The sequence below is a fragment of the Notolepis coatsorum genome, assembly GCF_963971535.1.
Source record: "Notolepis coatsorum genome assembly, chromosome: 5".
Taxonomy (NCBI): Eukaryota; Metazoa; Chordata; class Actinopteri; order Aulopiformes; family Paralepididae; genus Notolepis; species Notolepis coatsorum.
In genome coordinates this window covers 141,697,641-141,721,063 of record NC_140169.1, presented here as the reverse complement: position 1 = coordinate 141,721,063, position 23,423 = coordinate 141,697,641, and the positions used below count along the sequence as shown (strand labels likewise).

General features: G+C 45.7%; 1 protein-coding gene across 1 annotated transcript in view; it reads left to right on the top strand.

Annotated features, from left to right (window-relative positions):
- The first annotated feature begins 1,372 nt into the window (after positions 1-1,372).
- Positions 1,373-23,423, top strand: part of spint1b (serine peptidase inhibitor, Kunitz type 1 b) — a 38,685-nt gene continuing 16,634 nt past the window's right edge. The window contains exons 1-4 of the mRNA XM_084314711.1: positions 1,373-2,015; positions 3,871-4,031; positions 6,622-6,763; positions 21,645-21,815. Of these exons, the coding sequence (XP_084170837.1) occupies positions 1,586-2,015; positions 3,871-4,031; positions 6,622-6,763; positions 21,645-21,815 (904 nt within the window). The 5' untranslated portion in view covers positions 1,373-1,585. The remainder of the gene's footprint in view (positions 2,016-3,870; positions 4,032-6,621; positions 6,764-21,644; positions 21,816-23,423) is intronic.

Sequence of the window (23,423 nt, the reverse complement as noted above, 5' to 3'; positions counted from 1 at the left end):
CATTTTCAACAGTTGATAGCTCATTTGAATATGTTTTCCTTTTAAAGGTAAGCCGGTTGTATTTTTCTGGATTAATTAATAAACGTGATTAATCAATCAAATTCATTATGTTTTTCTTGTTACCTAATCCGACATAACAACTCCATTCATTTTGTGAATTTGTATTTATTGTGGAAATTATATGCCCAGTAATGTGTGAATGATCAGAATGTCCACTCTATGACCATTCGAGTAGTACATGGCATTATGATCTTAGTTATCTTAGTTATCTCATGGTACCAAAGCACCTCAAAGGCGCTAAAAACAAAATTACAAACATCTCAGACTGGTCAGACTACTGCTTGACCTTACTCCTAGAACCCACCTCACCCCTGCCCACTTTGACAACCTAGGATGGCTTAGAGTAGACGACAGAGTACAGCAACTTGCAATGGGCCTGGTCTACAAGATACACTACACGACCAAGGTACCCATGTACATGACAAAATACTTCCCAAAGGTCAGTGAATACCACGATCACAACACCAGAGGGAGCTCCACAAATCACGTTAAACCCAGATTCGGCTCAAACAAGGGACTAAACACGTTTCGCAATTATGCCACATCAATGTGGAACGCCCTACCCAAAGCTGTAAAGGAATGTGAATCACTACCCACTTTCAAAAACACTCTCAAAAAACACCTAAGGGAGACTGCAACTCGAAACTGGCCCCTGTAAATGTCCGAACACAACCCCCTCCAATGTACAGTAAAAGACCAAGTATGGTCTTGTCAATAATCCAATGTACAGTGTTTGTTTGTACAGGTGTACAGTGTCCCCCCCCACTCCTACCCCCCCCCCCACCCACCCATCCACCTCCAATGTACAGTCCCCCCCCACCCCCACCTACCCAATCCAATGTACAGTTTCTACGTCTAATGTATATACTCTTTTCTTTCTGGACTCTTTTTGTATCACAAACAGTACTGTAATTGCAAATCTGGTATGTCATAATGTATAGATGTAGCAGTACTGTCTATCGGTATGTCATGTATGTCACATATGTTACGATGAATTGAAAATGGGGGACCCTGATGTAAACAAGACGAAAGTCTTTCTCTGGTCTGCATCCCCTTAACAATTGTATGTATTGAGCTGTACTGTACTGTACCCATTCTGCAATCTGTTAATAAAGTTTTCAATCAATCAATCAATTTCAATCAGTTATGGTTGTCTTGGATGTTGACGTCATTAGATCGAAACCCCACACTTCGCCCACACACCTCTACGTCAGAGGCGCGTCTGCCACAATCACCACTTCCTGCATTTCACAGGTATGACACACCTGAGGGCTGAGTGGTTGTGTGGCTTATCTCACAAACGGTAACACACCCCAACAGCAGAAGGAGTTCCATGGATCAGGAAGTCATTCGGAACGCCGACAAATCCTCCTAAAGAGCACGTTGTTGTTTTATCTACGTTGTTGTTGTATCTGTTCCAAACGGCATTTAATTATAAAGTTTCTCTTGGACCAACCACCAACCGCGTCGGACAAGATATAGTTCCCCAAAGGCGCATTTTTCGTTGAACTTTATTATTATAGCCATGTCTCCCGTGGTGGGAGCGGCGTTGTCGGTGCTTTTGCTGCAACTGACGTGGAGCGCCAACCAGGCGCAAGGCGGCGGAGAGGAGCAGTGCATGGAGAGGTTCACCATGGGCCGGGAGAACTTCGTGCTCGACACGGAGGATGCGGTGAGAGAGGGGGCCGTGTTGATCTCGTCCCCGAGCGTCGGCCGCGCGGAGCAGTGCGTGAGCGCCTGCTGCGGGGACCCCCAGTGTAACCTGGCGCTGCTGGAGATGGGCCCCGAGGAGGGGGGCGGCGGCCACAGTGGTGATGGGATGATGAAGACCTGTGTCCTCTTCAACTGTCTGTACAAGAAGAAGTACGTCTGTAGATTTGTCAATAAAGTGGGGTTCATCAATTATATCTTGAACTCCGTCTATGACAACAACGTGGGAGGTCCCGAAAGTCCCGGTGAGTCAGTGTCTTGTTGAAAGTTAAACGAAATGCGACTGTCATTATTTAGATTCGATTAGATTCAAATGTGTATTGTCATCAATCATCATACAGCAGCACAAGTACAGTACAACGAAAAGACGTTTGGAATCCAACCAGAGTGCAAATGTAACAGTAAAGTGCAATAGTGTGATATATACAATGTGTACAGGTGATTTAAACTGGGTGTAAAATATATAAATTAGTACTAATAGTGCTAATCAGATGTATGTACTGTACAGAGTTGTAGTACAGTGATACATGTATAAATACACTATGGTAGTAAGTAAGTCATACTGGTGGCCACTGCCAGCAGCATAAGGTTATGGGATATAGTTTTCTACTTAATATGTAAAAAGGATTATATGCAGGTATGTACAGACAGATTGTGGATATATATATACACGGTAAGAATAAATAAATATATATATATACGGTATGATACAGTACATGCTATCATACAGAGTTATATGGGTTATAACTTATATGCAGGTCACAGTGTATAGTAGGTATATAGAAGAATTATATGCAGGTATATTCAGACAGAAGCTGTAAATGTTAATATATAAATGTATATATATATATATACACAGCACAGCACTATGCTATCATACATAGTATAAGGTAGTTATTATGGTCACTATGATTACAATTCAGGGTAGTGGTGGTAAAGTGGTTCTCAAGCTCCCCAACATGGTTAAAGGCCAGGGGCACTTCACCGAAAACAACGCTGATTTTGTTTTGCACATAATCTCACACATTATCCTGAGGCTCTAATCTCTTTTGCACACATTCATTTAGGTTGACGGTTATTGAGAGTTAATGAGTTTGAATATCCCCTCACATGATGTCATCAGAGAGGACACGGATTCCCTGTGTTGTGTTTGCATTGCAGCTTAAGGAAATGATGTAGATGGAAAAAATAGATAGGATTCCAATAGGGATTGCTATTTCTTCATCTTGGCTACATCGTTTCATTGAGCAGTAATTAACACAACACAAGGATTCAGTGTCCTCCGATGACATCATGTGAGGAGATATTCATCAGTGTCCTCTCTGATGACATCATGATGAGAGGAGATATTCAGTGTCCTCTGATGACATCATGTGAGGAGATATTCAGTGTCCTCTCTGATGACATCATGATGAGATGAGATATTCCGTGTCCTCTGATGACATCATGATGAGAGGAGATATTCAGTGTCCTCCGATGACATCATGATGAGAGGAGATATTCAGTGTCCTCTGATGACATCATGTGAGGAGATATTCAGTGTCCTCCGATGACATCATGATGAGAGGAGATATTCAGTGTCCTCTCTGATGACATCATGATGAGATGAGATATTCCGTGTCCTCTCTGATGACATCATGATGAGAGGAGATATTCCGTGTCCTCCGATGACATCATGATGAGAGGAGATATTCAGTGTCCTCCGATGACATCATGATGAGAGGAGATATTCAGTGTCCTCCGATGACATCATGATGAGAGGAGATATTCAGTGTCCTCCGATTACATCATGATGAGAGGAGATATTCAGTGTCCTCTCTGATGACATCATGATGAGAGGAGATATTCAAGCTCATTCAAACTCTCAATAACTGTCAAACTAAATGAATATGTGCAAAACAGTTTAGAGCCTTGATATATGTCTTGAGGTTATGTGCAAAATAAATAGTTTTTCAGTGAAGTGCCCCTTTAACCCCTTCACTGCTGCACTACCAAAAACGGTTAACCGTCGGTTGTGTGATAGTAAAGGGTTAACCGTCTGTCGCGTGGCAGTGAAAGGGTTTAAACATGGGCAGAATAATGACGATGCCTTCTCGTCAGGTGAGAAGGACCCCCCCATTGCCTACGCGGGCAGGGACGTGGTGGTGCAGCCCAACGAGAAGGTGACCCTCAACGGCTACGAGAGCAGGGCTGCGGGGGACGACCAGATCCAGAGCTACGAGTGGAGCCAAGTGAAGGGCGACTCATCAATAGTTATGGAGGTATGTTGTTGTTGTTGTTGTTGTTGTTCATGACAGTATTGTGGGAAATAACCATGTTTTTCTGTCTAATTAAATACCTCGGACAGACGAAAGATCATATATTATTACCGTTTTAAGTTTTCAGAGCAATGTTTTCAAACTTTATTATCTAAAGATGGTAAGTTGGAGTGTTGTGTTCATAGTTAAAGACATTAGAGGTTGATTACTTTATTATCTAAAGATGGTAAGTTGGAGTGTTGTGTTCATAGTTAAAGACATTAGAGGTTGATTACTTTATTATCTAAAGATGGTAAGTTGGAGTGTTGTGTTCATTCATAGTTAAAGACAGTAGAGGTTGAGTACTTTATTATCTAAAGATGGTAAGTTGGAGTGTTGTGTTCATTCATAGTTAAAGACTGTAGAGGTTGAGTACTTTATTATCTAAAGATGGTAAGTTATAGTGTTGTGTTCATTCATAGTTAAAGACGATAGAGGATTATTATCTAAAGACGGGTCCGGACCCAGGCACCCTCCTATCAGGACCCGGACCTCTAACATATGACCTATAACCGATAAATCATTGAGAAGAATTATAACATTTTAATGGAGTGTTTCTATTTTAACCGGCGCAGCTTCTCTAGCCATTACGGTACTTTTGATCACAACAATTGCATGCTTTGTTTATCATCTTGTGTGACGCTACCCAGTCAATCAAATCTGTGCATTCCGTTAATCACTGCGTCTTGAGTCAGGGGGTGGGACACACAGACACGGGTGAGACGAGTCGGGGAAATGAGTGAGTCAGAGAAAAGTAATTTCCCATGGCGTGCTCTAAAAATAGGAAAATACATGTCAAAAACAGAGCTTTTAATCAAGAATGGACAGACTATTAAATTTTCCTAAAATTAAGCACTTTATAAGATGTACATTTTTCCAAATGTATATTTTAACATGTATTAATTTATTATTAGCGTGCTTATTATTTATAATCCCTCCAGTTCAATGTGAAAACTGACTATAAATATTGTTGAAATATCTTTGAATTGTACTTTTATTTTGCAGTCAGTTGGTGACTATATACAGACAGACACAACTACTAGGCTACTTATAGGGCACTGAATCATCTGAGTATTCCATACCTTTATTTGAGGAAAGTTTCTCCAACTAGACCACTTTGAATTTGAATTGAATACCCCTGATATTATCTTATTCACACTCCTGATATATCTAATTCACACAAGATACAAGATACTTTAATGCCACACAACGATGGTTGGTGGTAATTGTTTGCGGTACAGTTTGTTAAAAGCACTGGGACATCAACATGAAACAACATCAGACATCAAACGCCCCCCTCCCACCTCCCAATCCCCACAATAAATACATATATACATAAATACAGGACAGTCACATGTAACAGTGTCAGTCAGTCCTGATATATCTCGTTCACACCCCTGATATTATCTCATTCACACTCCTGATATATTTCATTCACACTCATGATATATCTCATTCACACTCCCAATTGATTTGGATTGACTTTACAACTGCAAATACATGGACTGTCCAAAAACATTCAAAATCCAGTTCTTCATCTGAACAACTCTTGATCAATCTATTTAACCATGTGGCACAAAGAGACTCATTAAGAGTCATCAGAGAGTATCACATGTGCTTTCTGCATCCCCTGCAAGGGATAGAAGTATGGTTGAACAAGGTTCTGCTCTTAATAATGAATCGTACTTTAGTTAATTTCTCATACATTTCTGAAATTGAACTGTAAAAAATAAATTATCCAGGTCCATTTACCACCTGCTGTGTAAATTCAAGACGATTTACTATTCTATTATGTCGTCCAGTGTTGCTGAAACTATGGTTTTGGGACCCAAAATGGTTCACAGGACTGTCTGTGGTGGGTCCCTCTCAAACATAACAAGAGTGCTGCTAGTATATGGAGTTTAATAAGCCCAGGTCCCAGGGAGAGACTAAAAGAGTGCTAGTATATGGAGTTTAATGAGAACAGGTCCCAGGGAGAGACTAAAAGAGTGCTAGTATATGGAGTTTAATAAGCCCAGGTCTCAGGGAGAGACTAAAAGAGTGCTAGTATATGGAGTTTAATGAGCACATGTCCCAGGGAGAGACTAAAAGAGTGCTAGTATATGGAGTTTAATGAGCACAGGTCCCAGGGAGAGACTAAAAGAGTGCTAGTATATGGAGTTTAATGAGCACAGGTCCCAGAGAGAGACTAAAAGAGTGCTAGTATATGGAGTTTAATAAGCCCAGGTCTCAGGGAGAGACTAAAAGAGTGCTAGTATATGGAGTTTAATGAGCACAGGTCCCAGGGAGAGACTAAAAGAGTGCTATTATATGGAGTTTAATGAGCACAGGTCCCAGGGAGAGACTAAAAGAGTGCTAGTATATGGAGTTTAATGAGCACAGGTCCCAGGGAGAGACTAAAAGAGTGCTAGTATATGGAGTTTAATGAGCACAGGTCTCAGGGAGAGTAAATTGATTCAGCTTGAGTTCCAGGCTGGAACTGCTGATCTAAGTCCATTCCCCAACATGTCTGTTGATCTGATGTCATGTTTTTTTTTCTCATAATCCCCCCAAGAAAACCAACCTGGCCGATCAAATCATGGTGTCCAACCTGCAGCCGGGCTTCTACGTCTTCCAGCTGAAGGTTACAGACTCCAACGGCCAGTCGGACACGGCCAACGTCGCAGTGCTGGTTCTCAGCCCCGAGCAGTCTGACCGTGAGTACTCCTCGTGCGAACTGAAGTCTGTGGGGCTTCGTGCATGAATCATTCCTGTGAAGAAATGTTCTTGTAAATCTGTTGTTGTCAATGTTTTTTTTTACTGAAATAGGCAGTGTATATTAACACTATAGGGACCAGCCACGAGTTAACTCGTGTTTCGATTCCACCCGTTGAGGACCAGAGCCACGAGTTAACTCGTGGCGAGTTGTTATTGTTTTATTCCATATTAATAATGCTATTAACGTCGCCGATCGACTTGCAGGACCTACCCACATATTTGATTTTCGAAACATGCAATACTGGCCAGATCCGCTTAGGGGCGCCATCGCTCCACTGCAGTATCATTGAGGGCGATTGAAAAAAAAAATCTGTTACTGTCTGTGGGCGTTTCATATGAGCCTCGATCCCAGCTGAACATACTCCATCTTTGATCCCGTTACCGAACGCAGATTTCAGCCTGGAATAATGGGATTCATGATTAGTCAATGGACATATCGATCTACCAGATTCCGATGACTAATGACGAAATGCTGCCGGCGATCACATGGCCTGACGGTAGGATACTATTCCCCCAAATTACAGCTGGATTGGACATTGTTTTAAAACGCAACGTGATCGATCAGTGAAAATGGCTATTTGAACGCACACTGTATTGCTAATCAATCATATTAATCTGCGTCCCCCACCGCCCCCATTTCATCCATAGATGCTCTGTAATAGTCCGGATGCTACACAGTTTGTTTTATTTAATTCGTATATATACAGCAGAAATGGCGTTTGATATAACGTGACTAGCCTTTAGCCTATTATCTAGCTCCCCAGAAAAAAGACTAGGCGAAAACTGCGATAAACCTTATATTCACGGCGCTATAAAATGACAACCAACCGATGGATTTTTATTTTCTTTAAGCCATTATGAAGGCACGGTTTATGCACTCAAGTAACAATGAGAATGGACAGATAGCAATACTATAAAGTATATATATAGCTGTTAGAAAGTACATCGGTTTGTTGACAACGCTCGGTCCTCTGGACTATAAATCGCCACAGGACTTTGGTCGTCAATGTGTTAAGAGGGAAATGCAAGTTCGTGTTGTTGTGGTATTTGCATAACACACACACACACACACACATCTGAACCCAGTCATGTTACTAGTATGACTTTCGTCCTGACTCCTACCAGTAACTGCGTGTGGTTCTCCTTCCCACACTGAGCCTGATGATGACCGCAGTGCACTTTGTAACAACAAGCTCCATCTGGGCAGGCGATGTCATTGCCTTGTATTGGCCATTATTTAAAGGGATAGTTCAGATTTTCTAACATTAAAGTTGTGTGAAATATTTGCCTGCTGTAGTGGATGCAAAGCTTATTGGCTAATACTTACCGAGTCCCGTAGTCAGAGTTCTGGGGTTCTGAGCAAATCGGAAAGAAAACAGAAAGGTTTTAAATCCTCACCACAACATGCAACAGTGCTCAGGAGGAGGTAGATCGGTCGTCTGGTAATCGGAAGGTTCCCGGTTCGATTCCCGGGGGCCAGCGTGTCCTTGAGCAAGACACTTAACCCCTAACGGCTCCCGATGAGAAGGTCGGCACCTTGTACCGTTGCCTTGCGTCGGTGTGTGAAATGTGAATGTGTGAGTGAATGGGTAAAACGTGAGGAACAAATATTGTAAAGCGCTTTGGATAAAAGTGCTATATAAATGCAATTACTTTTTTTTTTTACCATTTACATGCAGGCAAAAGGGTTTCCTATTTCTAACACAAATCCATCGTGCTCCAGTATTTCCCATTCTGCTATCACCTTGGCACTATTTTGTTTCTTGTAAAAAGCCAGTGTATTACTACGCGCTGGAGGTTCACGGAGGTAACGCAGCCTATCGGCTGTTTCAAAATGCTTGAGGAGCATGGTTGTGTGTTGGAAACGGGTAACCCTTTGCCTGCATGTCGTTTCCTGCACGTCGTCTAAAGCTACCCGGTTCGCTCAGAACCCGGCCAGAACTCTGTCCACAGGACTGGGTAAAATAAGCTAATACTTTGCATCAACTACACTATTGGCAAGTAGGGGTACACAACTCACGACTTGATTCAATTTAGATTATTTCGATTCTCCATTCAATACATAGATTTGATTGTAGATGCTGTCTTGAGTTACTTTTCCCCATTTGACTGCGGTAGACACTTTAAAATAGTTCTCAAAAGAAAAACATCACACCTAATCAAATGTAAACCTTTGCTCAATGTAAACCTCGAGTACGATTTATTTTCCAGTTTAGTCTCAATGTGAAACATAAATGCAACAGAAACGTGTTCCTGGCAGTTCTGCAATATTAACGAAGCAAATTTGCAATGGGAATTTGTGAAAAAAAGAAAAGAGAAATAACCTTTAGTTAATAATAATAGTATTTTTTTTTTATTACTATTATGTACCTTACTACTTTGCTACTGTACAACTACTACCTATCGTGTTAATATGTCTATACTACTATGCACTCAGAGTGTAACACTCAAGTTCGACACTATTTGACAAACAATGCCACTGACCCTTAGCTGCCAGAGATGTACCCCTCCTTTTGACTTGTTCCACCCCCCCCCCCCCCCCACCCCCCCACACACACATCTGAACCGAGTCATGTTACTAGTATGACTTTCGTCCTACCAGTAACTGTGTGTGGTTCTCCTTCCCACACTGAGCCTGATGATGACCGCAGTGCACTTTGTAACAACAAGCTCCATCTGGGCAGGAGATGTCATTGCCTTGTATTGGCCATTATTTAAAGGGAGTTCAGATTTTCAAACATTAAAGTTCTGTGAAATATTTGCCTGTAGTGGATGCAAAGCTTATTGCCTTACTTGCCCCCCGCCCACCCACCCAATCCCTACTGGCAAGTATTTCATACAACTTTAATGTCCCAAAATCCGCACTGTCCCTTTAAACAGGGAGTTGCGCTGTGACCTTGAAGCACATGAGCTCAGGGAACTTTATGGGAGCTCTTTCTCAGCAATAGCAGGTGCCGTTGGGGCCACTCCCCTAAACAGGTCTAGCATGATTCACACCTTAATCACATCATGGGGTTTCACACAAGAGACACAAAACACACCCAACCCCTCCACACACACACACACGCACACACACACGTCACACACACTGCTTGGCTTTACACAATGACCACCTCTAAATAGGCGTGTAATGGAAAAGTTAAAAGAGCTCATTGAATGGAATGAACTCAGGCCATGTTTACAAATGGTGGGACGTAATATGAGGTAAGGGTTGACTGTAAAAGGGCACGACTGACGGCAGACAATACATGTTTAGACAACAGCCCGTATATACAGTATATAATGCCAGGGATGTCTTATGTCACCTCAGGGTGTCGTTATCGCTCAATCTGTCGGAAGAATGAGCCTCAGTGCTGTCGCTGAGTGGCTTATCAGGGGTTAACGGTAACAGGCAGGTAAGATAATTATATTCGATTGGATTAGATTAGAGTTATTGTCATCGTACAAAGGAAGTTGGCATCTAATCAGAGTGCAACGGAGCAGTAAAGTGCATAGCCGTATACACTAACATGTGAATATGTGGAGTATATTATGACGAAGCTACAGAGTAAATATGCTAAGCTAATGTATGTACAGTATTATATACAGTGGTACAAGTATGAATACACTGGCAGAGAGAGAGAGAGAGAGAGAGAGAACTTTCATGTCATTTCTGGAAATAAGTAGATCTTCCATCATTACCATATCAAGATCAGCATCAGCCTTCTTGCCCCGGAAGCGTAGCATATTAGCAACTACTTGTGTGGGTGTTGCTTCTCAAAACTTTCTCCAGTGAAACGAGGTTGGTTGGGGATACAACTTCTAGTGTCATCATCATAATCCTCATTTCATGAGATCTTAAAATTAATAAAGTAAGTAGTTGTTCCATCATCGGGTAGAGCAGTTCATAATCTGGAGGTTCACGGTTCGATTCCCCCTCCTGCCGGGCAGTGTGTCAAAGTGTCCTTGAGCAAGACACTTAACCCCTAACTGCTCCCGATGAGCAGGTCGTCACCTTTGCACGGTTGCCTCTGCTGTCGGTGTGTGAATGTGTGAGTGAATGGGTAAAATAATTGTAAAGCGATTTGGATAAATGCACCATTTACCATTTGTCTTGTAACAATGTTGTGGCAACCCCACAAACTGTGATTTTGAATTGTAGATGGGTTACTTATGGAAATTAACTGTAGGAAGTTAGATAGGGAAGCTAGCATGGGTGGCACCTGTTAAAACCATAATCATGAACCCATAACCTTCTGACTGCAGCAAGATGGCAACAATGCCAATGTCCTCCTCCAGAATAGGCCTGTGAATGCATACCACGGCGATGACCGGTGTAGGCCTCTGAAACAGACTCGTATTTTCTCTGCCGTGTGAGGAGGATGGGTAGAATATGTGCAAAGGGTGACATTAGTCATAACACCCCAGAGGTCAGAGATTAATTACACTGACAGAACTGCCTGTAAACTAAAGGGGATAATAATAATAATAATAATAATAATAATAATAATAATAATAATAATTGTAACTGAGGGGTACAATTCCCTGACTGTATTACTAGATATGATACTTACTACCACTACCTTTGTACTTAATATTCGGCCACCCAGTACACGGCATAAATATATTATCATGAACACTCTCACATAGATGAAACGGATCCAACACAAATGTACGAATTAGAAACAAGTCTTTATTGCCTACACAGCGATGGTGTGTAGACTAAACACTTAATCACTTAATTACATTTATGAATTGAAATAGTATGCACTTTTATGGCAAGGAGTATTTGTCGGTATATCAATAGATAATGTCCAATCTCTGAAGGCGCAGGTGGTAAATATACGACCTGGAATAGTTAAGGAATAACAGCAATGATACTTTAATGACTATAGGCTGGATACACTAGAGGGGGTTAATCCGGTCGCTTGTAAGCCGACAGGAGTAGGAGGGGGGGGGGGTAGAATCCAGCTGCCTCGTCCGGCCAAGGGTATCCCAGGAGAACCCACTGTAGTGCCGTTCAATGCGCCGGCGATCCTTGGACCACAGATGAAAGCAGGTGGACTCTTTGTGGGCCGGCTCTCTCCGGTCCACGGGGGAGAGATGTGGAGAGACCTCGTCTTGCAGAGCGTCTCCTCACCTTGTGTCCTCTCCAGGGGGGGGGGTTCCAACACACGGTAGTGTCGGGGGTCTTTATCCATAGAATAATCAAAGTATCCAAAGCATAATCCGTGCCTGGGAAGGCGGGCTGTCGTCGGTAGAATAATCCGGTATACAGGTCCACTCGCTCGTCGGCTCTGGGGCTCCTCGGGTGCAGCTTCACATAGGGTCAACCACCCTGGGTAAGCAGCCAGTTCTCTGCCCGAAACGATGGGGTACTGACTACGGTAGTATTCTCACCGCACGAAGCACTATATATTAACAGACTATTATTAGCTTAATAGACTACGTCCAACTCGACGATATAGTGCCAAATATGACTATTCAAATATTAATATACACGATGTCTCAATACCGATGGTAGGCGAACTTGGCCTTACTCCCACACGTGGCATCGCGGGGAGGCTTTACGTCTGTGACTCTATTGGAGGGTAAGAAACTGGACTGAAAAGAAAGTCCTACTTTAGTAGCGCAGTATATATACGCACTATGAACAAATAGTCCCATTAGTGGTGCGGTAGCCAAATTCCTACGCGGAACTAGGACTTGTTCGTACATGTCGAGCGGTACGTTTGAACTGGGTCTGAGGGGTATGGCAGCCTGGCACCAAGGTCTCGACCAATAGTAGAATGGAGACTATTATGGGATGTTCAGTAGGCTAGAATGGATATTCAATGCATATTGTACAAGGAATATACAAGGGATATCAGGGAATATTAGAGAATATACAAATACAATTAAATATATATATATAAATAAATATATATATTCGGTTTAATCTGGCCCTTCACAACAGCCACCCCCTGAATAGGTCCCAGACCTAATCCGTTAAACAGAGACAGATTAATCGCGTTGTCTATTTACACATAAGGGTTTGCTGTAGGGGTCAGTCAACTTCACAAAGTCATAGGGTTGTAGGGTCATGGTCATCATCGATTGTGTCTGGGAGTCGAGGCAGTTCTATGAGCCTTGCCACGGGACGGGTGTAAGTGCGACCCTGGACGAGCACTTCAGCTGCTCGGACCTTGCCGTCGGCACCGGTGATCACTTTGCTTACGCGGCCGGCCGGCCACATAGCTCTGGGCAGTGATTGATCAATAATCATGACGACTGTTCCTTCTGTCAAATTGTCTCTCTCCTTTACCCACTTCTGGCGGGTCTGTAGAGACGGTAGGTAGTGCAGTAGGAAACTGTTCCAAAACTTGTCGGCTAATACTTGGCTGTACCTCCACATTCGTCGGCCGTTCGCTTCTTCAGGCCGGTACATTGTCTGGGGTAATGTGGGATCTAGCCGCCCCATCAGGAGTGTGTTGGGGGTAACTGGGTCGATATCCGCCACATCACTGGAGACATATCCGAGGGGCTTCGAGTTAAGTACTCCCTCAATCTCCGTGAGGACTGTCATTAGGACTTCTTCCGCCACAGTCTGGGCCCCAAGTACTGCGTACAGGGCTGTCTTTATGGAGCGCACTTCTCGTTCCCAAGTGCCACCGAAGTGGGGTGCGTTTGGGGGGTTGAATTGGAAATCAACCTGTGCTGGAGCGAGGTGGGTCTTAAGTTCTGGGCCCATAGCTTGGAAGCTCTCTCTCAGCTCTCTTTCGCCGCCTTTAAAGTTTGTCCCATGATCGGACAATAGGGTAGACGGTCTTCCTTTCCGTGATATGAATCTACGGAAGGCCATAAGGAATGAGTCTGTGCTCATGGTCGGGAGAAGCTCGATGTGTATCGCTCTGGTGGTCATGCATTTGAATACAATACCCCACCGCTTCTCGGTTCCTCTTCCTTTCTTTATGTGCAGCGGGCCAAAGCAGTCCATACCCGTTGAGTGGAATGGCTTGTCACCGATTCGGAGGCGACATGGAGGAAGGTCAGCCATCCTTGGTATGCTGGGCTGCGCGCGCCACTTGCGGCAGTCTAGACATGTTCGTTGGAAGCGTCGTACCGCCTCTCTTCCTTGTAGGATCCAGTAACGACGTCTGATTTCCGCGAAGACTCTTTCTGCTCCTGCGTGATGTACATCCTCATCGTATTTCTTTATAATCAGCTCTGTGACCTTGTGTCGGCTGTTCAATACGATCGGGTATTTAATGTCATCCGGTAGATTGGGGGCTCTGCGTAGGCGACCACCCACTCTGATGAGGGTGTGAGCGTCGCTCTCGGGGGCCAGGTGAATGAATCTGCTGTTGGATGGGACGGGCTTTCCTCCCTGTAGACAGGCCAATTCATCGGGGAACGAGTCTCTCTGGGCTCGCTGCAGTAGAAGCAATTCTGCTTCCTCGTAGTTAGCCGCTGACATATCAGCGGGGGACTTGCACTCCGGGTGGTACCGCAGGAATGTTCTTTGTTGTGCACTCTCTATGGACGTGCAATCGTTTATGTTAGGGTCGGTGGAGGCTATGGTGCTCAATCCACAGAACACAGACTTCTTAATTTCCACCTCCTCTGGACTTGCTGCCCTCGGGATAGGCATGGGCCACTGTCCTTCCGGGAGTCTTAGGAATGCGGGGCCGTCACTGTAGACATTGCGACGGGTGAGGTCATCCAGGGGCATCCCCCGGGTGATGACGTCAGCTGGGTTCTGTTTTGTATCAACGTAGCGCCACTCTGTTTCTCCGGTTAACTCTTCGGTTAAGTCTTGAATCTCGGTGACTCTGACTCCCACGAAGACTTTGTACTTGCATGAGTCCGATTTGATCCAGGCGAGTACCGTCGTGGAATCTGACCACAGGATTGTTCTAGACACCGGTATGGTGAGCTCACGTTGGATGAGCGTGGCTAGGTGCGCTCCGGCTAGGGCTGCGCAGAGCTCTAGACGTGGGATAGATTGTTGCTTGCGTGGGGCTACTCTCGAGCGGGCGAGGACAAATGCTGTGTAGATCTCTCCCCCTTGGTCTTGGGCCCGCAAGTAGGCTACTGATCCGTATGCGACTTCTGAGGCGTCACTGAAGACGTGTAAGTCCATTTTACATGTCTCTGGCCTCACCGTGGGTGGGAAGTAGCTTCGGCGCATATTAACGCCTGGGAGTGAGTGGAGCTCCATCTCCCACTCTCTCCAGGTGGATGCAAGGTGTGCGGGAATGGGGTCGTCCCAGCCCTGGTCCTTGTCCCACAATGCTCGTACAATCATTTTTGCCCTGGTGGTGTACGGTAGAATACATCCTAGCGGGTCATATTGTCGGGCGAGTGTTGTGTACACACTCCGTCTGGTGGTCGGCGCCGCCGCCGGCCTTCCCTGCTCCGTAGTCAGGGGCTTGTGTCTGTAGTGAAGCGAATCTGTTTTGAATCGCCACACCAATCCCAGGGTCATCTCCTGGGCTTCTCCCGGGATTGTAGCCATCCAGGTCTCGCTGCTGGCTGCCTTGTCCTCGGAGGAGAGGCTGCGCAGTACTTGCGGATCGCTGCTGGCCCACTGCCTGAGATCAAAGCCGCCTTTGATCAATGAGGCGCAGAGTTTAATCAGGAGAGCCTCGGCTTCTTCCTGGGTTGAAAGTAGGGATGCTCGATATTGGCTTTTTTACCGATACCGATATTCCGATATTGTCCAACTCTTAATTTCGATACCGATACCGATACCGATATCAACCGATACCGATATATGCAGGGTTTCCCCCAAAAAAAACTGAATAATTTCAGGTAACTAATAATTTCACTGGATGCATTCAAAAGGCTTTCTAAATGTAAGCATTATCTGTGCAAAATATGATAATTAAAAAAGTAAAAATTAACATTACATATCTCTTGTTGTTGAATTAAACCAACATGCATACTTTTGACAATAAATAAAATAAGAATTGGTTCTTACTTGCTTGCCTGGGTAAATAAAGGTTAAATAAATGTAAAAAAAAAAAAAAAAAAAATTTTTTTTTTTTTTTTTTTTACCGATGCCGATATTTTCCGATATCACATTTTACTGCCGATATCGGCCGATAATATCGGTCGGCCGATAATATCGGACATCCCTAGTTGAAAGGCTTTGTAGACAGTTGTCTACGTAGAAGCTGTTCTTTACGCTGTGTCGGACCTCTTCGTCCGCTGCTGGGTCCTCTGCTACATGTTTCTGTAGTGCAAATGTCGCACAGCAGGGGCTGCACGTCGTTCCGAAGGGGAGGACTTCCCATTGGTAGATGGCTGGGTGCTCATCTCCTGGCTTCTCTCTCCATAGGAACCGTAACAGGGGCTTGTCCGCCTCTACTAATCTCACCTGCAGGAACATTCCTTTAATGTCCCCGCTGATGGCCACCTTTTCCTGGCGGAAGCGGAGTAGAACGCCGAGTAGGGAGGGGCCGAGTGTGGGACCGGGCAGTAACTCTTTATTCAGATTTTGGGATCCGATCTGGTAGCTGCAGTTAAATACTATGCGGTCTTTACCGTTGTGATGGACCTTGTGGTGGGGCACGTACCACGATTCAGTGGTCTGGTCAGCTTCTTTAATGTCCATCTTTGTGACGTGTCCCGCTGTGATGAGCTTCTCAATCTCAGCGCGGTATACACTCTCTTGGGCGGGGTTCTTGGCTAAGCGCCGCTCCGTGTTCAGCAGGTACCGTTCTATGGCGTCTGTCTTGGCGTGGAAAGTAGGCATTCCTTCTCGCCGCAGGAGTGGCGTGGCGTATCTCAACACGCCGTTGACCGGGACTCTCTTGGTCCCTGTCTCGAGGAGGTGAATGGCGTAAATGTCATCTTTAGAGCGAATGTCTTTCTTTCCATTCTTAAAGGGCATTTGTTCCAAGCTCCATAGCCGCTCTACGTGTTGCAGGAGTGCGGTTTCTCCCTCTGTGACTCGGGAGTGGAGACATCTAGTGGCTGTACTTCGGTTGAGAGATTTGGCGAGCGGGCCTTGGAGAGTCCATCCCAAACGGGTCTCGACTGCTGCAGGACAGCCTCGGGGTCCGGTATGAACCCGGTCTATCGGGACAATGAGGTCTGCATGGTCGGAGCCTATCAACAGGGTCGGCATAGCATTGTCTATGAGCGGGATCGGTAACTTGCGCAGATGTGCATATTTCTCCATCAGCTTGGCGACGGGGTATGTGTACCGCGACAGTCCTATTTCTTGGCTGGTGAAAGCGTCTGCAATCTGGTACCGTCGCTCAGGCTGGCCGCTTGCTGCGATAGAGAATGAGACATTCTCGCCCTTTATCGTCTTCAAATCTCGTCTTATTGTCCGAATTGTCATTTGGGTTTCGCTTCCCCGCAGCCCTAGCTGGGCCGCAGCGGAGGCGAGCAGCAGGGTCTTCTCTGACCCGTCATCGAGGACGGCGTAAGTGTCCAGGACTTTATTCTGGTAGCTTAGTGTCACACGCACTACTTTTAGGAGTACTCGGGCTCCACTGCTGCTGGCGGGATCGATGTACATGACGCTCGCTTTGCGGCTGGATGGTGCAGGTGAAGGGCGCCGTCTGTTACTGTCGTGAAGTATGTCCAGATGGGCTCCATCGCACTTGGTGCACCTTTTCTTTAAGCGGCATTCGGCTGCCATGTGTGAGCGCGCACAGCGAAAACAGCGCTTGTTGGACTTTATCCATTGACCTGCTTCCTCCGCGTTCAGCTTGGGGAAGGAGTCACATTGCGCTAGCCAGTGTTCTTTCTCACAGTAGGGGCACACTATCTTCCACTTCTCCGTTCTGGAGGGGGTACTGTGGCTCCTGCTGCTCGGTACTGACTCCGATTGGTGCATCACAGTCACCGATCTTCTTCCATCATTTAGTCGTCTGGTTCCTTCTCTGGAGCCAGGGGTGCTCCGTCCGAATGTATCTAGCCGTAGGCTGCTGACTTCTCTCGCCAGGAAGTCTGCTAGATCGAGGAGGTTCGGTTCGGGGCCATTCGGGTCTCTGTGGTCCCTCTGCCGCCTAAAGCGCTCCTGACGAGCGGGCGGCAGCTTCTCCAGGATCCTTTCCACATTTGAGTTGGCGTAAAGTTCATACTTCCCCTTCTCTCTTTGCGCTCCCAACATCCCTACCAGGGACTGCACTCTGATGGACAGGTCGTCCAGTGCTCGATTGTCTATTGCTGGGGGTAAGCGGTCGATGTGTCGGATCTCCTGGATCACGTAATCCCATATGCGCCCATACCTCTGGTCCAATGCTACCAGCGCTGCTGTGTATGGGGTGGTGGAAGTCGCGTAGGCGAGCGCTATATTATGTGCGCGGGGCACCTTTAAGTGCTGCAGTAGGATGGCGTATTTGTGGCGTTCATCCAATACATCCACCAACATGGTCTCCAGACACATGCGGAGTTCTGTATACTGGGCCCGGTTCTCTTGGGTGAAGTCGGGTACCATAGGCGTGCCAATGTATGACGCTGACTGTGGATACATCGGCGAGCGTTGGGGGAGAGGCCTCCTAGGCGAGTCTCCTCCCGCTTCTTGGTATGGGCTGGTACCGGCAGTGTACCATGGCCCGCTTGTCCAGGTGCTGTTCCTCGGTGCGGGTCGTGCGTCGTGCTCACCCGTGTATAGAGTCGGGGGTCTGTAGCGCAGCTCCGCGGGAGTATAGCCTGGGCTGTACCGGACCTCCTGGTCCGGTAGAGTACTGTGCTGTCTTCGGGCGTGGTTCTCCTCCTCTTCCTCTTCGTCTTCAGTTAGGTCATCCAGTGCTTGTAGTCTCTGGTTTAGCCTCTCCACAGGATATGCTGCTCCTTCCCGGTTGCTAGGTCTCGCTTGGACCGGTGGGGGGAGGTGGTCTGTGGGGGGTATAGACCTCGTCTGTTGGTCAAGTTCAGGGTTGTTTACTCGGCTAGGGGATGCCGCCCTGGAGGTGTGTCTAGACGAGTTCCTGGAGCCTCTGGCGGAGGGAGAGGGTGTTGTCCGTCTGATCAGCTGTTCTATTAGTTGCGCTTGCTGTCTGTCGCGCTCTGCGTCCCGTTGAGCACCGGCTCGTTCTCGGGCCACATTCTCTTCCATCTGAATGCGTCTTATTTCCAGGCGTATGTGCTCTTCTTCGCTCCGTTGCTGTATCTGCAATCGATCGCGTTCACCCTGGAGTCTATCGCGTTCAGTAGAGGCTTTCAGGCTGACGAGGAATGCCTGCTGTAGGGTCCTCTCTGCCTCGCTGGGAGAAGGCGGTTGTATAGGGGAGCCTTCCCTCGGGGTACTCCTTGCGGAGCCTTGGAGCTCTATCTCCACGGTGCTCTCCCCGTCTTCTTCCGTGCCGAGTTCTCTCTCGGTAGCGTTGTATTCCTCCCGGGACTCATCGGGGACTACTTCTTCAGTACTGGCGGGGTGTGAAGTCATGTCTGGTTCCCACTGGTCCCCACCGTGAACTTGGTCAGTTACATTAGAGCCCGTAGGGGCCTCTATGGTCGGGGTAGTCTGGGCGTTGGGGTTAGACATACTTTTACTTTCTAGTTTTACCGCGTTTACTGTTAGTAGAAGACTAGGTTGTTGACTGACAGCGTAAGCCTCTAAGTACTGAGGGAGCCGTCGTTCGCGCTGCGGGCGTTGGTTAGGAGGATCGTTTCGTGGAGTGTTCATAATAGGCCATTTCAATATTAATAACACTATATTAATATTACACTAATTACCATCCGGCTCGAAGGACCAATTGTAACTGAGGGGTACAATTCCCTGACTGTATTACTAGATATGATACTTACTACCACTACCTTTGTACTTAATATTCGGCCACCCAGTACACGGCATAAATATATTATCATGAACACTCTCACGTAGATGAAACGGATCCAACACAAATGTACGAATTAGAAACAAGTCTTTATTGCCTACACAGCGATGGTGTGTAGACTAAACACTTAATCACTTAATTACATTTATGAATTGAAATAGTATGCACTTTTATGGCAAGGAGTATTCGTCGGTATATCAATAGATAATGTCCAATCTCTGAAGGCGCAGGTGGTAAATATACGACCTGGAATAGTTAAGGAATAACAGCAATGATACTTTAATGACTATAGGCTGGATACACTAGAGGGGGTTAATCCGGTCGCTTGTAAGCCGACAGGAGTAGGAGGGGGGGGGGGGGGTAGAATCCAGCTGCCTCGTCCGGCCAAGGGTATCCCAGGAGAACCCACTGTAGTGCCGTTCAATGCGCCGGCGATCCTTGGACCACAGATGAAAGCAGGTGGACTCTTTGTGGGCCGGCTCTCTCCGGTCCACGGGGGAGAGATGTGGAGAGACCTCGTCTTGCAGAGCGTCTCCTCACCTTGTGTCCTCTCCAGGGGGGGGGGTTCCAACACACGGTAGTGTCGGGGGTCTTTATCCATAGAATAATCAAAGTATCCAAAGCATAATCCGTGCCTGGGAAGGCGGGCTGTCGTCGGTAGAATAATCCGGTATACAGGTCCACTCGCTCGTCGGCTCTGGGGCTCCTCGGGTGCAGCTTCACATAGGGTCAACCACCCTGGGTAAGCAGCCAGTTCTCTGCCCGAAACGATGGGGTACTGACTACGGTAGTATTCTCACCGCACGAAGCACTATATATTAACAGACTATTATTAGCTTAATAGACTACGTCCAACTCGACGATATAGTGCCAAATATGACTATTCAAATATTAATATACACGATGTCTCAATACCGATGGTAGGCGAACTTGGCCTTACTCCCACACGTGGCATCGCGGGGAGGCTTTACGTCTGTGACTCTATTGGAGGGTAAGAAACTGGACTGAAAAGAAAGTCCTACTTTAGTAGCGCAGTATATATACGCACTATGAACAAATAGTCCCATTAGTGGTGCGGTAGCCAAATTCCTACGCGGAACTAGGACTTGTTCGTACATGTCGAGCGGTACGTTTGAACTGGGTCTGAGGGGTATGGCAGCCTGGCACCAAGGTCTCGACCAATAGTAGAATGGAGACTATTATGGGATGTTCAGTAGGCTAGAATGGATATTCAATGCATATTGTACAAGGAATATACAAGGGATATCAGGGAATATTAGAGAATATACAAATACAATTAAATATATATATATAAATAAATATATATATTCGGTTTAATCTGGCCCTTCACAACAATAATAATAATAATAATAATAATAATAATAATAATAATAATAATAATAATAATAATAATAATAATAATAATAATAATAATAATAATAATAATAATAATAATGGCTTGGATTTATATAGCGCTCTTCATGACACCCAGAGCGCTTCACCGAGTCCATTATTCGTTCATACACAGTCATACCGGTGGTGGTAAGCTACAATCGCAGCCAGAGCTGCCCTGAGGCAGACTCACGGAAGCGTGGCGAATAATCATCGCCTACGGCCCCTCCGACCAACATTCATTCACATGCATACACATTCATACCAGGCAAGTAGGTTAAGTGTCTTGCCCAAGGACATAACGGCAATGGGATGGACATGGGCTTGAGCGGGATTCGAACCACCAACCCTTCGATCATTGGACGACCCGCTCTACCCCTGAGCCAAAGCCGCCCCACATTATTATGTATATTATATTTTTAACTCACTCTCTCTCTCTCTCTCTGTCTCTTTTTCTCTCCTCTCTGTCTCTCTCTCGCTCTCTCTCGCTCTCTCTTCTCTCTCTCTCGCTCTCTCTCTTTTTCTCTCTCTCTTTCTCTCTTTTTCTCTCTCTTCTCTTTCTTTTTCTCTCTTTCTCTCTTTCTCTTTTTTTCTCTCTCTCTCTCTCTCTCTCTCTCTCTCTCTCTCTCTCTCTCTCTCTCTCTCTCTCTCTCTCTCTCTCTCTCTCTAGTTCACTGTTTGGTGCCTATGAAGGTGGGTCCGTGTCGGGGCGCGTTCCTCCGCTGGCACTACAATGCGGCGTCTGAGAGGTGTGAGAACTTCACCTTCGGAGGCTGTACGAGCAACCACAACAACTACCTGACGGAGAAGGAGTGCTCCAACGCCTGTGAAGGAGTGAGAGGTACCGTGGTCTTCCTCACTCTGTATAGACCTGGGGAGTCACGTGGCTGTTCTAAGACCCGCCTGGTTCCTATAGACCTGGGGAGTCACGTGGCTGTTCTAAGACCCGCCTGGTTCCTATAGACCTGGGGAGTCACGTGGCGGTTCTAAGACCCGCCTGGTTCCTATAGACCTGGGGAGTCATGTGGCGGTTCTAAGACCCGCCTGGTTCCTATAGACCAGGGGAGTCACGTGGCGGTTCTAAGATCTGACTCAAGTCAAAGTATCTGGCTAAAAACACACTTGAGTAAAAGTAAAAAAGTCCTACATTTAAATGTACTTAAGTACTAAAAAGTAAAAGAAAATCTTTTTTTTGCAAAGGGATAGACCAGGGGTCTCAAACTCATTCCATCGTGGGCCAAGTTTTCATTTTAACTATACATTGCACCAGGTGAGTTAGTTGAAGAGGTGAGCCAATTAGTGAAATCATCAGCTGGTGTTTAGGCAAGGCTGGAATGAAACCAAGCATACACTCTGCCCACAATGGAATGTGTTCTGTGATAGACCATGCTGAAATGAAAGAACAGAGGACACTTTTTTTTGCATTAAAATTATTTAATGCACTTCTCCATTGAAGGTAAACTAACATGGACGGCATTCACATCACAGCATGAATAATATCACAATATTAAAGGGATTAATAACGTTAACGTTAGTTTGGCCAGATAAACAATTCAAATATACTAATTAAAATGGTTGGACCTGCGAGATTTGTACTTTGTACTTTGTAGGTCTGCATTGTAAGGAGTAAAAAGTGTGTTTTTTTTCTCTGAAATGTAATGGAGTAAAAGTACAAGTATACAAACCTAATAATACTCGAGTAAAGTACAAATCCCCCAAAACAGTACTTAAGTATTGTAACAAAGTACAATTACTCAAGTACTTTACACCCCTGGACCTGGGGAGTCACGTGACGGTTCTAAGACCCGCCTGGTTCCTAAAGACCAGGGGAGTCACGTGACGGTTCTAAGACCCATCTGGTTCCTAAAGACCAGGGGAGTCACGTGACAGTTCTAAGACCCGTCTGGTTCCTATAGACCTGGGGAGTCACGTGGGTGGTTCTAAGACCCGTCTGGTTCCTAAAGACATGGGGAGTCACGTGGCGGTTCTAAGACCCGTCTGGTTCCTGTAGACCTGGGGAGTCACGTGGGTTGTTCTAAGACCCGTCTGGTTCCTATAGACCTGGGGAGTCACGTGACGGTTCTAAGACCCGTCTGGTTCCTAAAGACCAGGGGAGTCACGTGGCGGTTCTAAGACCCGCCTGGTTCCTAAAGACCAGGGGAGTCACGTGGGTGGTTCCGGACTCATTTTTGCCTATGCTCTTCTTTTTTTTTTTACCATAGGAGTTTCTCAAGGTAGCGGGTTTATATAGTTTCACTTATTCAATTGGTCTGTTCAATTGTTTTGGTAAATAGTCTAAACATTCTGAGGTATGCTGTTTTTCTATGTAATGGTGACAAAACTGACTACAGTCCCACTCATTCAAAGAGAGGTCAGTTGGATTTGAGTGTATGAATAATCCATTAACATTCAATCTCACGATTTCAAAACATATATATTTGCTTCCAGA